At 41.6% G+C, this 17,873-nt stretch overlaps 1 protein-coding gene across 1 annotated transcript in view; it reads left to right on the top strand.

The window, feature by feature from the left end:
* LOC310922089 (rab proteins geranylgeranyltransferase component A 1-like) overlaps positions 1-15,103 on the top strand; it is a 102,610-nt gene extending 87,507 nt beyond the window's left edge. The window contains 2 exon segments of the mRNA XM_083882409.1: positions 4,105-4,271; positions 14,898-15,103. Of these exon segments, the coding sequence (XP_083738535.1) occupies positions 4,105-4,271; positions 14,898-15,095 (365 nt within the window). The 3' untranslated portion in view covers positions 15,096-15,103.
* Positions 15,104-17,873: the final 2,770 nt, after the last annotated feature.

Genomic DNA, 17,873 nt, shown 5'->3' with positions numbered 1-17,873 from the left:
CAAAAATTGTTTATCAGTCACGTCAGGTGGTGGATCCTGCAATGGGGGATCCTGCGTCTTTTCTGGGAATTTTTCTTCTAGTTCGAGATCCTGTGCTGGACCTTGATCTCCTGCTGGAAGAGGAAAAACCTGGTTTGGTGAGTCATGTCCGGTAATGTTTTGTCCCTCATTTCCCATTTCTTCCCCCCGCCTTCCGGCCACCCAATTTTCATCTTCACGCTGGGTGGCCTCGTGCTCACTCTTTAGTTTTTTTGTTGTTTGTGAGGGTCTTGACCTCTTTGCACTCCTTTATTTGCACTCTCCTTGCCCTCCCTAAAACGCTGGAACTCCTCCCTGAGAGGGCATGATTGCCACCAATGCCCTTTTTGCCCGCACAATGCACAGGGCTTTTCAGCAAACCCCCTAGAGGGTCGTATCATTGGCCCTGGCATGCGAGGGGTTTGTGTTGTAGGTAACGCCTCAATGGTCTCAGTGGCAGCAGCGACCGTCCGGTGATGAGGGTCTTTTCTTCCAGGGCATCCCGGTGTCATCATGGGCACTACCTCCGTCACGACCTGGATGTAGTCCTGCAGGGTGGGCTTTGGCTTTTTGGGCAAGGTCAGCATGGCTCTCTTGCAGACCTCATTCGCATGAGTGAAAGCCAGCGACCTCACCACCGACTTTCTGGCGAGGTAGTCATCCTCCTGTTGCTCCACTGCTGCAGTCAACCTCTCAATGAACTTGAGGTAGTGCTCACTGGGACCCTGAAAAATATCTAAATAATACTGTAACGGCCCAGCAGGCCGCATATCAAGAAAGGCCTTTTCTGCCAGGCATGCTACCTTTTTCAACACTGCTTTTGGGATGTCAGAGGCTTGCTTTTCAGGGGTTTCCCAGTCACCCTCGCCCATTAGGTGTTGCATGCTAATTTTATTTTTGTGGATGTCCTCAGCAGTGTCAGGATTTAATAACAATTCAGGTAACACTTCTGTTAATAAGTCCCTCCAGGTAGCCTCCCAGAGTTGATACTCTGTTCGTGAGTGGAGGCATCTGAATAGATGCTTTAGATCGAATGGGACAACAACTGTCCCGGCTAGCTGGGTACTTAAAAAAAGTCCTTGGAAATATGGACTATCGCATCCATATTCTTTAAATGCTTTCATTAAATCCTTAATGGCCTGCTGTGGCATCGCCTGCCAGGTTATGTTTGTGGCTTGGCCCCTGTTCACACTCCGGTAGGTTACCGGAGCAACAGATGGGATGTGGGGGCTCTCACTCCCAGAGCCTTCTTCCTCCGAATCCCAAGCGTGGGAACCGGCTGTGTGTGGGCGGGGTCTGGGGCGTTCCATGGGAGGGGTCCGATCGGGTGATGTAACTCTGGGGGCACGGCTAGAGGCGGAGCAGCGGGACGGGGTTTGGGAGAGAGACGGGGAGGGGAAAGGTTTTTCGCGGGAGTGGGGAGGATTATGGGATGAAGAAGGAGAAACGGCAGGAAGGGAAGACGCCCGCACCACGCGGCGTCCGCCATCTCTTAAGTGAGGGCTGGGGGAACGCTCCCGATAGCATTCCCCCCCGCAAAACTGAAACGAACTCTCCGGCGCGAACTGGAATAGGAGCGGGGAAGGGAGAGATCTCTCGCAGCCTGGCCAAGGCTGCTCTGAGAACTCGAGACAGACTGCCTTGTCTGATTCGAGCTGGGGAGTTTCGGCATTCTAAAGGGGCCAGGGCTGGCGGGCTGGGGTCTGCCCGCTGCGCCCTTTAGAATGTTTCTGCGGGAGCCGGGGGACCGGGAAGACACTTCTGGGGAACGGGGGAAACGAAAACTTTCTCTCTGGGACGGCTCTTTTTCCACCTCGTATATTTTTTCAACTGCGGATTTAATTTTCTGAGACCAAAATAAATATTTTGCTGCTTTTTCGTCCCCTGAGGTGGCCAAATCCGTAAATTTAGAGATCACTGAATCCCAATATCGGGCTTCAGTCACTAATTCAGGCGCAGTGGCAGGAAAGTGGAAAAAGAGCTTTCTCACAAACTGTTTCAATTGTCCTTTCGAGAATCGAACCTTATTAACTGCTAAAACTCCAACAAAACTTAAATAAACGTCTCTCTGAGTGACTGATAAACGAGCACCCATTATGATGTTAAAATCAGCCACCCCTTCAGAACTACCGTAAAAAAAACCGAACCAAAATGGCGAAAATCGTCGCTTTAAAAACTCGGGTCCGGCTTTTCAGCCTCCTTCCCCAAGACGCCTCAGCAAACCAAAAAATTCCCGTCACTTAACACCACAACCCACCCTAGGGTAGCGGCAGACAGGGTAACACAAAAAACTTAAAGGATAAATTCAACTTAAAATGCAGGAAGCCTTTGTAAACACACTGAGAGGGAGAGCCCCCCCCCTCCCCAGGGACCGCTCGGGTGACTCTTTGAGGCCATGCCGCTCACCGAACAGCCCGAACCCGAACGGGACAAGGGTATATCCCCCGTGGGATATAAACTCACCCTCACCAGGCTCCTGCGAAGGAAACAGACGGTGGCACTGGGGGATCCACGCCGAAGAGGACCTCGTGGATGTGATGAAGCTGCCCTCTTCGTCCCCTGGGAGCGCTCCCAAAGGCTGCCTCCTCCAGGGGCACGAGACAAACGAAAGTCCACAAATCCACAGGAGGAAAGGACTTCTTCACGGAGCTCCTCGAAGGGGCTCCGCGTCGTAAGCCTCGCTGCAGTGGCTGGTGTCTGCTTCAGACTGCCCCACTCCTTGGGCGCCACACTGCTGTGGTTTTCCTGGTGTTGCTGGCTCCGGCCAGCCCTGGCACCACCGCAACTTGGGGGTCTTTGAGTCAGTGAAACAGAGCCACTGCTAAGGCGCAGATGAAATGAGAGACAGGACTCTCCGATGAAACAGCAACTGAGGTTTTATTCCAACCCCAGGGCCGAGGCTCCAAGATGGAAAGCAGGAGAGACGGAGACACGGAGAGACCTCGAGCACCTGAAGGGTTCAGTTTTTAAAGGGGGAAAAGAACACGTGGGACAGCAGAGCATGGGGACCAATGACAGGAATTCAGGGTACATAATTTAACTTGTAGGAGGGGGAAACCCTGGCTCCAGCCAATCACCCAGGACTTTTCTTAGAAGCTTCCAGACACTGGGAGAGGTCTCTGGTTGACTGGCAGGAGCAGGTGCCACAATAAGATTGACAGGTAACTGCCATTTGGTCTTAAGAATAGGAAGAATAAGGGGTAAAAAGGCATGAACTATTCAACTTAAACACATAACATATCGGCAAAGGATAACCATCAGTGCTCATCAACCCACTGCCACACTTTACAAGCTTCATTTACTTTAGAGGAGGTAAAATACAAGAAAGTGGCAGCAAATTTTCCAAACAAATAGTATCTATTAAGCTCAGAATCTGTGCTGTGTATTCCTCCATTGCATTGTGCATTGTTAAAAAGTGACCTTCATCTTTCCAGAGCTTTCTCTGCCTGTGTGCAGAGGGATCTTAGGAATGTACAAAGTACAGCAGGGAGGGACGGATTATGAGCAAGGAGGTTGAATTTGTGATAATTTTGTATTCTTGATGAGTATTGCAGCACAGTACAACCCTCAGGAAGTGCAGATAAATGCAAATTAGTAATTTATTTTCATTTAGCAGTACTGCCACAATTAGAGATTCTACGTACAAAGATAAAATCAGAAACGAGGGGAAGAAATGACACATCAGAAATATCTGTGCAGAGGGAATGCAATTCCTTTGAGCTGGCAGAGGCCAGGGAGGACTTGCTCAGTCGGTCATGTGCTCTGGAGTTTATCCACAGTGAAGGAGATAATGTGAGAGGTGTTAAATTTAAACCAGGCTTCTTGGTAGGGTGCTCATTGTGATAACTGCTGCTGGTGTGGTGCAGGGTGTGCAGAGAGGAGAGTTTGCATAGCTGTGCTTGGAAAGGAAAGGGAAAGAATGATGAAGGAGAATCTCAAAACGTTAAATAATTGGCTTTTTGAAGAACAAAAATACTTCATTACAGTAATTCCATGGTAAAACTTTGATTTCCAGTATGCTAGATTACATGTCTACCTCATCACACAACAACACTGATTACTGCAAACACTCCTTTTCTTTTTCAGAGACTAAAAATGAAGAACTGGAGAAACCCAGAGTCCTCTGGGCAGTCTACTTCAACATGAGAGATTCTTCAGGAGTTGAGAAGAGTTCCTATGCTGGCTTACCTTCCGATGTTTATGTCTGCTCTGGGCCAGACTCTGCTTTAGGAAATGACTGTGCTGTCAAACAGGTTGGGCAGAGCAGATTTTGGCTGCAGAGCTTTAATTTTAAAGAAATAAGTCCAATACAGTCTTGGTTGTTCTGCTGTACAAAAATATACATGATAACTCTGCAAAATTATAATACTAGGTCAATGGAGAGATCTGGAAATAGTCACAGTCTTTCATGTGCAAGGTAAAAGAGGAGGTTCAGTACAAATCAAAGCCAGAAAATCCTGTCTACAGTTCAAGTTGGAAGGATCACCAAAGAAGTTTAATACTTGCAGGACATAGTCCCAAACCAGAAACTTACTGGGGAGAAACCCAACACAATTCCTAATATGGTAGATTAGGCCTCTTGTCTCAGTTTTCCTTCTCTTTGCCTTGGTATCGCTGTAATACAGAATTTTCCTTTCAGAGATCCCCTGGATAAGGAAGGTACAAATTCTTTGGCAGATTGATTTATTAAAAAACTATGGACATTGATCTAATACCAATATCCAACTATGACGGACAAAGACTCTCTAACAGTTTAAAGTTAGAAAGTGTATGTTTATTACGACGCCGGGCAGCGTGCGGGATAGCTCCCAGAAACACACGCGCAATTTACAGATCATCACAGGGCCTTTTATCTACAGAAGTATTGAATACACAAACTACAAATGCATATTCATAGCTCTGATACCTCCCATTCCCCGCTTCGTATGGTAATTAGCCCAAAAAGCCACCAAGCATGCGTAGTTTGTTCTTTGAAATGGGTCGGTGGTCTTTTTAATGGGGTGGGGTCCCAAAATGATGAAGTAAGATTGTCTTCCTCAGCTCTGACTTTTTAACCTTTAGTGTTTCTGACAGCTAAATCCTGTTTTTCCCAGGACTGTTTGATTTATGATTGTATTGTATTCATGGGGTCTATTGATTATTCAGGATGCAGAAGCCCTAGTTTGACAGCTCCTCTGATTGATCGGTTCCTTCCAAGGATTATCAGTTCTTTCAGTCTGGCTTCTGTTAGCAAAGGGGAAGTCCTAGCTACATTATCTCAGCACTATCTATTTTGACTACAGTCTTTAATTCTTCTAAATCTATGCCTCATTTTCCCCACTTCTCCTTTTAAAGTGAGTAAATTCTTTTACTCAAAAGAGTCTTTCTCATCAATCCAATTTGTACAGCTAGTGTCTCTTAAGACCAAGCCATACGCTTTTGATAATGAGGTTAAGGCTGCTATTCGTCGTAGCATCCTCCAGTTCCAAACAAGCATCACAACAGATAAAACTAAACTTATACTAACCAAAATAAGCAACACAACTATAGGGTGGACTAAGGCATGTAGTTAAAACAAAGGCTGTCACTGTACTAGTCACAGGATTATAGGTGAAATACTCTCAACCTTGTTTCTAGCACCCCAGTGAGAGATCTCTAGATGACACCTGGGGATCACAGCCTTTCTATTACAGGTACTCTTTTATTGCACACCCCTCTATTTTGAGTTTAAATGGAGGACATTTCCTTCCCATAACCCTTAGCATCTTATTTAAAGCCTTACGAGAGTAAGCATCATAAGCTTTTCTTTGGCACCTGTTTATCTCAGTCACATTGTACCTATGCAGTATTGCATTGACTTTTGTTATGGTTAAGCTTATTACAGCAATAATTACAACTTTCCACATAGTGTCTATAATAACTATTAGTCCATCTATTTGTGGTTCCGAGTGAGTTTCACGGTGGTCTTTTAGTTCATCTTCGCCTGGTGTGATCTTCCAGATTCCTTTTGGAGCTTTCTTCACTCGGGAGTGATGGATCCAGGCCTTCTGTTCTTTGATCTTGATTGTAGTGAAAGCAGTAAGAAGCATCTGGAATGCTCCTTCTCACTGTGGTTCCAAGAACTTTTCTGCAAAAGACTTAATTTCTAGGTTGTCTAATTTTTTGTTTTGAGCTCCAGTGACATATTTCTTAAATTGTCTATTTAGGGCCACCATATACTTGTGGCTCTCTATCTGGGGATATGGTGGCTGGAACTCTACCCCCAGTACTTTTGCAACCGTGCTTTGGTTACTTCTCAGGCTTTAGCCATTCTAGTAGACAAGGCTTCTGGCCATCCTGAAAAGGTATCAGTTAACACCAATAGGTAACGATATCCCCCCTTCCTGGGCAGCTCTGTAAAATCAACTTGTTATTGTTGCCCAGGTCTACAGCCTTTCCCAATTTGTCTCATTTTAGGCTTTGGTGTATTTTTGGAATTAGTTTGGAGGCAAAGACTACACTGACGGGTTACCTGTATCACTGTACCTTGTAACTTTCTGGCCACAATTCTTTCTTTCAAATAATTATACAAGATGTCTATTCCCCAGTGTGTTTTCCCATGTTCTCTTTACACTAATGGCCATAACAAATAGGATGGTACTACAAGCTTCTTTTTCTCTGTCATGGCCCACCCTTCCTGATTATAATTTGCTTTTTCTGCTTTAATAAGTTTCTTACCCTTTATATTATATACTGGCTTACCTTTCAGCACTATCTATTTTGAAGTGCTGCCTCAATTGTCTCATCGGGTACCTCACCTTTAGCTGCGTCTTTTGCCTCTCTGTCCGCCAGCATATTCTTCCAATTAGAGCTCACTTTTTGATGCGATCTGTGCCATCCTCTCAAGTAGCTGCACAGCATCTAGCAGCTTTAGGATTTTTTTTCCAAATGGCTCCGTGTGCAAGGACTACCTCAAAGGCATACCTTGAGTAAATGTCCAGCCTTCTGTGCAGAGGTGTTGTTGGGCAATGGTCCAGACTCTATTACCTCTCTGCTGATGGTAACTGCATACCCAGCATGCCTCTTTCCACTGACAACGTAGCTGCTTCTGTCAGTAAACCAGGTTTCAGCATTCTCAACCGGAGTGTCCTTCAGATCCAGGTGACTGGAGTAGGTGGTTTCGATGGTCTCCAGGCGGTCGTGGATCACTGGTTCTCCTACACTCTCGCTGAGGAAGGAAGCTGGGTTCACAATGTTAGTTACCACAATCTTAACATCGTCTTGTTCTACCAGTACAGCTTGGTACATTAGGAATCTCTGTGGGGAGATCTAATGTCCTCCTTTTCTTCAAGGACTGCAGACATTGTATGGGACACTAGCACAGGCATCTTCTGGCCTAGAGTGAATTCTGAGGCACTCTGGCCATCCTTTAGGAGCTGTGTACTCACGTTTGGAAGTCTCAGGGCTGGAGCTGACATGACAGCCTTCTTTAGCTGGTCAAAGGACTGAATAGCTTTCTTAACCTAGGTAAATGACTGTTTGCCTCATCAGCTGGGCTTTCTTCTGGGATCTGCAAGCCCAAAAAGTTTAGGAGGCTTACCGTCCGGTCCACTCATGTTCTCTGGATCTGGGTAGTTATTAGGAGGTCTTCTGCATACTGGAGCAACTGTTTGCAAGCTGCTCCCCAAATATCTTCTATCCACTTTGAGGTTCTCTTGTGCAAGGACCACTTTAAAGGACTCAAATGAAAAGATTTTCTGGCTGGCTTTATGGAGAGGGAGGCAAAAGAAAGCATCTGCACATCTAAAACAGTAAATGAGTTAACAAGATATAAGGGTTAGCAACTACTGAATACAAGCCTTCAGTTATCTTGTTAACAGCTAAGTTATGACTTGTCAGGCTTCTTTACTGGCACGATAGGAGTGTTGAAATTCTTTGCCCTGCCGGCATGTCAGGAGCCTACACTCCAGGAAAACCTAATCTATTTTCTTTTTTATTATTATTATTTTTTTTTTTTTCTTTTTTTTTTTTTTTTTTTTTTTTTTTTTACATTAAACTTAACAGTTTTACATTCTTTACCTCCAAAATAATTTTTCTATTTTTAAATATTACTTTTGCCTTTAGCTGCTTTAGCAGATTTCTGCTCAAAAGTGCAGATGGAGCATTAGGCATATAAAAATCGATGGATTCTCTATTGTTTCCCCAGTTTAAACTTCAATGGTTTGTAAATGTAAGCCTTTTTTAGGTTGGCCAGCCGCTTCTTTTATTATTGTTAGGGTTTTATTGCCCCGGTGTCTTATCAAGAATTTTATTTCTTTTTTTTTTTTTTTTTTTTTTTTTTTTGTTATGGCATCAAACAACAATTGGGATCTGGTAAATGCTGCTTGATTACAAACTTCATTTTCTTAGCAACCCTTTTCCCAAATCTCTAAATCACTCTCCATCAGAGGTACTTAAAAGAAAAACCCCATACAATTGCCTAGACACTTAATCCAAATTACTGGTTATTAATTTTTAGGGTTTCTGAAATTCCGTTTCTGGGCAGGGGAACTTTTTGAACCAGCTTTTCAATTCTTGTTCCTTCTATTCTTAAAACAAAAAGTTAGCAATATGTATTCTTTAAAACAAGGCTCGAAGCACCAGCTGTTGAAGAAAGAATTTGTGTTTACATAAAAAAGGAAAATTTTTTTTATTTAAAAGAAAAACCCACGCGATTACCCAGACACATAATTCAAATTACTGGTTATTAATTTTTAGGGTTTCTGAAATTCCATCTCTGGGCAGGGGAACTCTTTGAACCAGCTTTCCAATTCTTGTGCTTAAAACAAAAAGTTAACAATTGAAGAAAATTTGCAATCAACTTCTTATACACTGTCCCCCTTCACCAAAACCTGTTTATGGGATAGCAATTTTTTTAGGCTCACAAAACAATGGGTTCAAAAACACTCCACAAATTTTTGCACTGAGGAAAAAGCGGGGGGGTTTCTCGGTCAGGCAGTTTTGGCTCTTTTTACAATTAAAACTGTATTCCACAAACAAACAATAGTTAAAACAAACACATCAGGCTTTTCAGAATTTCAAAGATACAGCCGGAGGCGACAAATCCTGGCTCCCTGCTGGTTACCGGGACAACCCAGATGCCTGCCTGATCACTGTGATATCTCAGGAGAATGCTTGCAAAGAGCACACAAAAAAAAACCACCTAAAACTTTTTTTTTTTTTCTTAATAAACAATAAACAGTTTATCCACCCACAGATGTTTTTCTATTGAACAGCACACTGATTAAAATCACAGAATCAGTTATGCGGTCAGAAATTACAGCGCTCTCCGTGACACCCTCCAGTCACGGCCCAAGCACATCCCCCCTGAATTCCTCTGCTTTTCAGCAGAGATATCCTTCCGCGGATCGGCGGGGGTTTTAAAATCTCTTAAAAACAAAAACACAACACAAACTTTCACAATTCACACACATACGGTAGAAAACCCAAACAATCACAATTAAAAACAAAAACACTTACAACACAAACTTTCACAATTCATACACATACGGTACACAAATTAAGCACTAAAGAAAACCCAAACAGACACGAATACACACACATCCAGCGTTCGCGACCGCAACTCAAAACGGGACCCTGTTCACCTCAAAAATTCAGGCTAGCCTCTCAGATTATGAATTACCAAAGTGCACCTTTAAACCATGGATGGAGCCACTACGCTCCCGATATCAATAGCTCTGTGCTGCCGCTGCTTTCCTCCTTGAATGCAGCCCACAGTGACCAGCTTTACCTGGACAAACCAAACATGGAGCCACTACGCCCCAATACCAGCATCTCTATGCTGCTGCTGCTTTCCCTCCCTGGAATGCAGCCAACAAGTGACCAGCTTTACCTGGACAAACCAAAGATGGGGCCACTACGCCCCCAATACAGCATCTTTATGCTGCTGCTGCTTTCCCCTCCTGGAATGCAGCCAACAAGTGACCAGCTCTACCTGGAACACAACAACACAACAACAATACTCCTCGGAGATTCCAAAACCCAGGCCTCTGCTTTGCATAAGACGTCTCTTATGACTTATAAGCCGCCTCTATTCAAAGGTACCTTCATTCAATACATTTTTTAAACATACCTTTTGTCCGTAGTTCCAGGAGGTTCCGGTCTTTCCCCGGGTGGACGGTAAGGTCTGAGGAGCCCTCACCCCGAAAACTTCCGGGTGGGCGCCCTGAGGGGTCCTAGACCCCACCGGCCCCACGGCCAGAAAGAGCAGTTCTCCTACCTGGCTCGCCAAAATGATTTATTAAAAAACTATGGACATTGATCTAATACCAATATCCAACTATGACGGACAAAGACTCTCTAACAGTTTAAAGTTAGAAAGTGTATGTTTATTACGACGCCGGGCAGCGTGCGGGATAGCTCCCAGAAACACACGCGCAATTTACAGATCATCACAGGGCCTTTTATCTACAGAAGTATTGAATACACAAACTACAAATGCATATTCATAGCTCTGATACCTCCCATTCCCCGCTTCGTATGGTAATTAGCCCAAAAAGCCACCAAGCATGCGTAGTTTGTTCTTTGAAATGGGTCGGTGGTCTTTTTAATGGGGTGGGGTCCCAAAATGATGAAGTAAGATTGTCTTCCTCAGCTCTGACTTTTTAACCTTTAGTGTTTCTGACAGCTAAATCCTGTTTTTCCCAGGACTGTTTGATTTATGATTGTATTGTATTCATGGGGTCTATTGATTATTCAGGATGCAGAAGCCCTAGTTTGACAGCTCCTCTGATTGATCGGTTCCTTCCAAGGATTATCAGTTCTTTCAGTCTGGCTTCTGTTAGCAAAGGGGAAGTCCTAGCTACATTATCTCAGCACTATCTATTTTGACTACAGTCTTTAATTCTTCTAAATCTATGCCTCAAGAGCTACACCAGCAGTCCCTGTAGTGTCAGGGCACTTTCAGAGACAGGAGAACAGTTCACAGCTGTGGAGGATTAAGTGTCACTAGGCATTTTTAAAGCTATGTTTTTCATGGCCATGTTCGGACAATGTGCATGCCATCTTCTAGCCAGTTGCAGGATTTTTTATGACTAAGTCATAAACCGCTTAAAAATAAGAATTTGAAGTGGAAAGGTTGCCGTAGCCTGAACTGCAGGGTCACAACAGTGTCATTAAGAGCTAATAGTATCCTTAATTTTGCTTTACAAGGCAATAATTTACCTCACAGAGGGATAAAGAACTGTAAAGACATAAAATAAAGCAAGACAATTATTATGACAGCAATTTTAAATTGTAAATGAGTTCCTTTCTAAATTTGATTTTTTCAAACTTGTTTAAAATGGCATATGTTAAAAACTGATTAAATACACTTAAAACCCACCTAATTCTAATTCTAACATTTCTAAATTTGGATTTGTCTTCCCTAAGAACTTTTCTTCTTACCAGTGAACAATGATGGGATAGATCAGGTTCTGTTTAAATATCTTGGTGCTGTAGTTCAGCCTTTGTGTTCAAACTGTTGGCCATCAGTGAGAGAGATGCTAAGCAGATCTCCAAGGAGGAACCATCAAGAGCCTAAATCACTGCCTTTTAGACAAAAATAGAGAGAGGTTGCATTTTTTGAACTTGATTTAAATTTTAAAACAAATAGTCACAAATTAAAGTGGAAAATATTTCAGTGTAAACATGTTTATAATTCGAAGATGTGTGTGAGAGCAAAGGGAACAGGCTGAAGATGAAGCAGCAGTCACACCATGCAGGGACCTTGTAGACAAGTGGAGGAAGGAAATAGCTGTAAGTTGGTGTGTCTTCCACTCCCAAATCACTCTCACCCTCCTAGGAATGGGATGGAAAACTCCAAACAGGAGATATTTGCAAACTCATGGATCAGAACAGCTTAAAAACCCCAGTGTGTGTATTAGTCTTGAAGTAAGCTTGGAAAATTATATCTGATTTCTCTAATAATTTTGGGATTAGTTTTTTAGTGATATTTGCTGTGATTTCTTTCTTCATTACCATCAGTATTACTGAATTCTGATTGTCATGCTGTGTGATTGCACTGCTGATACATTATTGGGAAGGCAAGACCACAGCTCTTAGAAACAACTCTCCATCTACACCTCATATACAAATTACTGCCCTCTTGTTTTATTATAATTCTGTGTTCAGTTCCTGGTGTGATACTGAAATAATGCTGATGGTTGCATTTACTTGCCCTGAGGACAGGCTAAATGAAATGAAGATGCCATTTATGGTCCTTTCAAACTCTCTATGTGTGGATCCAGTAAAGCATCTGGCTTCCAGTTTTCTGTGTTTTCACTCCTGCAACCTGACATAAATTATTATGAGCTGGAGTAATATATTCCCTGACATATTTCAGACTTCTGAGGCATATTCATGGTCATGAGAGGATGTACTAAAACTGTCAGGCCAATATTTGTCCTTTAACCTGTTTATTTTCTATATCTGGAAGGATTTCAGACTTAATCAAGTGTCATTAGTTTTGACATGATCCCTGTAAAAGTTGCTGTGAAAGTCCACACAGTTTATCCACAAGTTGGGATGCAGTAAAACAGGAACAGAATTTAGTTTTATTCAACTCCAACTTACTGGAGTTGCTATGCAAGGGCTTTACATGCCTGTGTCTTAATGCTGGATTCAACTGGACACATTTCTCAGCTGATACTACTAAATATTGAAGGAACTGTTGTCTACCTTAATTACATACATTAAATAGCAAAGTGTTATAATGAAAGAGTTGTTAAATTATTATTGTTTATTCTGTATTGCATCAGCTGGATAAGGTTAACTTAAAACCTTGGGAGACCTGAAAGTGCTCTATACCATTAAATTGTTCAGTTGTAATCAGTGTCATGATGTCCTGCATAACATTCTTCCCATGTTGTTCCCATGAGAATTTCTTCCCATGTTCAGCCTCATAACTGTTTGATCATCTTTGGAGTGGATATTTGCTGACTGATAGGACTGAATAATTGTTGAGAGCTGCATAGGAAATGTTTGTCTGCTCTAATTTGTCATATATTTAGTTCAAAATACATCTTCCCTCAGTATTCTATTAAATACAATAATAGTTGAAATGTATTTTTGGAGTAGCAAGGACAAGTGCAAACTTGAAATTAAAAGTTTTTCTCTTGCCTTCAAAAAGTTAAACCCCAGCTTTTTAGGATGTTGTACCCCCTTGCTACCCAGACTTACTAGGCAAGGCTTTGAAATGACAAAAACATGGTTTTGAAGTAGAGAACAAAATTGTCAAATTTTTTCCTATACTAATATAAAAAAGTTTGAAACAGTTTTGCATGAGTATGGAAGAATAAAATTTAGGAAGGAGAATGAAAAATGAAATTGAACTGAGAGTAAACAGGGTCATTTAAGCAGTTAATAGTGGAGTCCTGCATCCACGTGCTGCTGATGAAAACCCAGGGCTGGTGGGGAGTAGAGTTCATCCCAGAGAGTTCTTGGGTACAGGCTCAGGGATGGATTCATCTGCAAACAATTCCCTCTTGTCCAGGATTCCTCATGGTGTAATGGGCTTTTGCAGGTGGCACTAAGTGAGCCCTGTCAGCTTGGTAGGGCAGGGCCTGGAGCAGGAGGAATATCAGGATTAACAGCATTCCTGCCTGTGTGGGAGCTCTCATCACAGGCTGCCTTTGGGGATGGGTCACAAAGCAGACAAATGCAAAGGGAATATTTCTCTGCCTTCTTAGAAACCCAACTCAGACACATGATCTGCATCAGGTGTCTGCATTCGCCTTGGAAGCTTAAGGACTTGGAAAAGGAAGCCTTGATGGAAATGTGGAGGGCATGAGCATTCAGTAAATAAATTCCCAACATCTCAGGCTTTTTTAATTTTGAATTTATTTATAAGATAACCTTATAGATGGGTTATTTGTACAGGTACATGTAAAAGTTTTTTAACACTAGGTAATAGAGCTTCTTGCATTCTTGTGCAGTGTTAAAGGATTTTTGGCCTCCTTTGTATAAAATGTCTGGTTCTCTGGAATCCTAGGGTTGTATTCCTTTGGTTCTTTTTTCTCCCAGATTTTGTAGTTGTATTGTTCATGTTGTAATAACAACCACACTGGTGTTCCAAGAACACGTTTCTTTTTTTATATCTTCCATTGCAGTGGCCAAAAAAACTTCCTGTGTGTATTTCATTTCTAAATCTTGATGGCATGATGAGCAAGTGCCATTTTAAATTAACTCCTTGAACTAGATCTGTCTTTTTTATCTAAAATACAGTTCTTTTCACACATACAGGTCTGTGTGCACACAGGTCTGTGCATGTAATACCTTGGAATTATAGATAGAATTTTTTAATAAATCACAAATGTATTGGGATGTATTTTCAATTGTAATATTCCATTGGATAAGAGTACTCAGCTGGGCTATGTTTAAGCTGTTCAGAAAGGGAGAAATAGAAATTTTTTTGCAGTTTTTTAATTTAAGAAGGAAACCCACATAGCCATGATATGGACTGTACATATGTACAGTTCCCTGGGTTTCCTTGTTATGTGAAATGGATCCCTCTCCCTGGAAAGAGCCAAGATCTTTCCCATGTTTTGCCTTGGACTGCAGCTAGGGATAGTTTGATAGTGCAAAAGATCAGTTGGCTTCCAAAAAAATCCTCTTTCTTGTTCCCAATACAACACAAAATGACCAGCATTTTTTACAAAGCCCCATGCTGTGACTTCCTAGTAGAACAATGTAAAAAGATAAATTGCTTTTTCTCTTTTGAGGTCTGCAAGAAGGAATGGATTTCCCATGTGTTTACAATACTGTCAAGGTACTAAATCACTACTGATTTGAAAGAAGGGAGGTTAATCTTAAATATCTGTAAAATATTGCCGCAGGATGGTACATTTCAAGGTAAAGTTTATGTTATTCTTTTTCCTGAATAGGCTGAGACTATTTTCCGAGAAATGTTTCCAGCAAAGGAATTTTGCCCCCCATCACCGAATCCAGGAGATATTATTTATGATGAAGATGAGATTGAGCCAGAAGAGTCTGGATTGAATAATTCACCAGAGACAAAGCCTGAATTCTCAGCTGAGGAGAGCAGTAGTGGAGGGGGTGCTGCTGTTACAAAGGAAGAATGAATGAATGAATGAATGAATGAATGAATGAATGAATGAAAGAATGAATGAATGAATGAATGAATGAATGTTCTCTTAGGAGGAGGTTGACCCAAACTAGCACCTAAGGGAGGAACGGTAAGAAAAAGGTTTTAAACCCCCAGAGATGTATTTACCGTTGCCTTACTTTCCTTAGCTTGGATCATCTTTTTAAAGTAGTTTCATTGATAGGTGAGGAACTTTTAAAGTCCACCAGATCCAGTGAGGTTTGTAGCTAAACAAAAAAATACAGAATGAAGCATCTGAATTGAAAGTGCTAAAATAGGATTCATGATTTATTGAGATGATTTGGTTTTGTTTTACATCTTGGAAAGAATCTTCCATCTTTTAAGGAGATAACAAGTCAAAACTAAGCAAAAGAAAAAAGTGCAAGTTTGTTTACCAGTTAGAAGATGATTTCTACTAAAAATCCTCGGCTCTCTGCTAATTAATCAGCTGAAGGTGAGGCTCACCATCTGTCCTTCACAGTGGTCTTATGAATGGAATTTAAAGGCAATAATATTGACAGTTCTGGACTGGCTTTTTGTATAGTTTTGAAACTGATGCCATAACCAAGTAGGAAATATTGTCCAGAAGATATTCCTCACATGGAACTATTTTGCATTCAGTTTTTTTAGTAAGACGTAACAGATGACACATTTTCACTAGTGACTTCATTTACTGGAGTCAGGAAAATGGCAGAATTTAAACTTAATGCCAGATTACCCAGCAAAATTCAAAGTCTTAAATGAAACATTCCTGTTATTAGTCTCCCTGGATTTGTTGCACTATTTGGGCTTTTAGGAAGCCAATAGTTACTTTTTGAAGTTTGAGGTCTGAGAAGTTTAAATGACCATCAACTTGAGGGGGTTTGTGGTGGAGAGAAAGTTCAACTGATAGTTCTAAAGGTTTGTATTGATCCCAGTTAATAGGATTAAAATTAGTGTGATAGCTGTAAACTATGCATTTTGTAATGATAAATCATGAAGCATTTATACAATAAAATTTATTGAACTATTTATAAACCTAGTTTGTATGAAAAGACTACAAAATGAGAAAGCTGTTGTAAATGACCATGTGAAACTTGCACTTCTGAACCATGCTTGAAATCAGATATGAAAAGTATTTATCATGTACCTAAAGATTTACTTTGAAATGCACACCCAGTAGATCAGTAGTATCTCTAGAGTAGATGAGTTGGGGTTTAAACTTCTTCATGAAGGTAGAACCAGTTCCAGCAGTGCTTAAATACTGTAAGTAAATAAAAAATGCCATTGAGTCATGAACACTGAGCTCTGCCTGGCCATGCCACAGCCAGGCTTCTGTATAGTCCCGTGGTGCCTGTCCCTGCCCTGAAGCTGGCTCCAGGCCAGAAAAGGGAAATTATTTATTTTTTTACAGCATAACTGATACTGTTCTCTTTGTCCTGCATCATGTCCACTGTCCAGTTTGCATTTCAGGGTTAGTGTTTGCACCCTTGGTTGGATAGGTGCCAGTATATGTGTGTCTGTGTGTGCATAATCCCAAAGTCCTCAGAAAAACACATGACTGAAATGTTGCCAGTGTTCAACAGCTGTAACCTCTGGATGCCTGTGAGTGAGCAGTTATTTATATATATATATATATTAATAAGCAGGCTGCCTCTTCATTTACTTGTAATTTCTCTGTGTATTGAGAAGCATGAGTGTATGGTGATTTAACATCTGCAGATCTGTAAAAGAACTAAGTGGAGGGACTTATCCCTGTTGTCTCTCAAAAACAGGTATCATAGCTGAATCTCTCATCTATTTTTGCAAGGAAATCGCTTGATGAAAATTAAAGGTTTGCTTGCAAGTGCATTGTCCTGTGTTTCCTTTCAACTTTTTTTTCAAAGAAAAACAGTTCATTTTTAGATGAGATTTCCTGAGAATTCTCTTGGCTGCTTTCAGCACAAGGACACCTGTAATTGCTAGTATGGGTACCTGTGTTATCAAGTTTATATCAATTAATGTCTGAGTGCTCTGTGTCCATATGAAGCCAGGTTTGGAAATAGTGCAAATTTGATTTGGGATCCAATGGAATGATGTACACGTTAGAGGCTATGACTTTACACTATATTGATTGCTTAAAAACTGTTTTCATGTCTCTTTCATAGAGTGACTGGAAACATTAAATGTTTTTCCTATGGTACTTGAGTACCCAATAGTTCACTTGCAGGAGCAGCAGATCAGACTGTTGATGTTGGTATTTTACAGAAATCAAGCTCTGAACTGCATTTTGTTCTTTCTTGTTGTGGTTTGAAAGCAAAACGAATGAGAGGCTCCAAGTTAGAGATACAATTTAATAAGAAGAAAGGTAAAAAGGTAAAAATAAAATAAAATAAAATAAAATTAATGCAATAACACAAAGGATCACTGACAGAGTCAGAATACAACCTGAGCAGGATGGTGGAAGCAGTCCAGATGAGGTGCTCTTCCTGAAGTAGTGATCCTGTAGAAAGGTCTGGTAGCTCTGGTCCTCTGGGAATCCAGTAGGTAAGGGCTGCTTGCACTGTCCCAAATACCAGCTTATATCCAGGTGAGAATGCTTGGCTCCTCCCCCTGGGCAGAGCATCTCACAATGGGATGATGAGTGTGAAGTGGGTCCTTGATGGCCCATTAAACAGAGATAACTCCTGGAGGGAGTTACCTGTGAGTCATGGGCAGGGCGTTAATGGGCCATTAGCAGAAGACACCCCAAAGGTCATTAGCAGAAGACACCCCAAAGGCCATTAGCAGAAGACAC

Source organism: Zosterops lateralis (genome assembly GCF_965231275.1).
Source record: "Zosterops lateralis genome assembly, chromosome: W".
NCBI classification, from domain to species: Eukaryota; Metazoa; Chordata; class Aves; order Passeriformes; family Zosteropidae; genus Zosterops; species Zosterops lateralis.
This window is presented reverse-complemented; position numbering and strand designations above follow the sequence as displayed.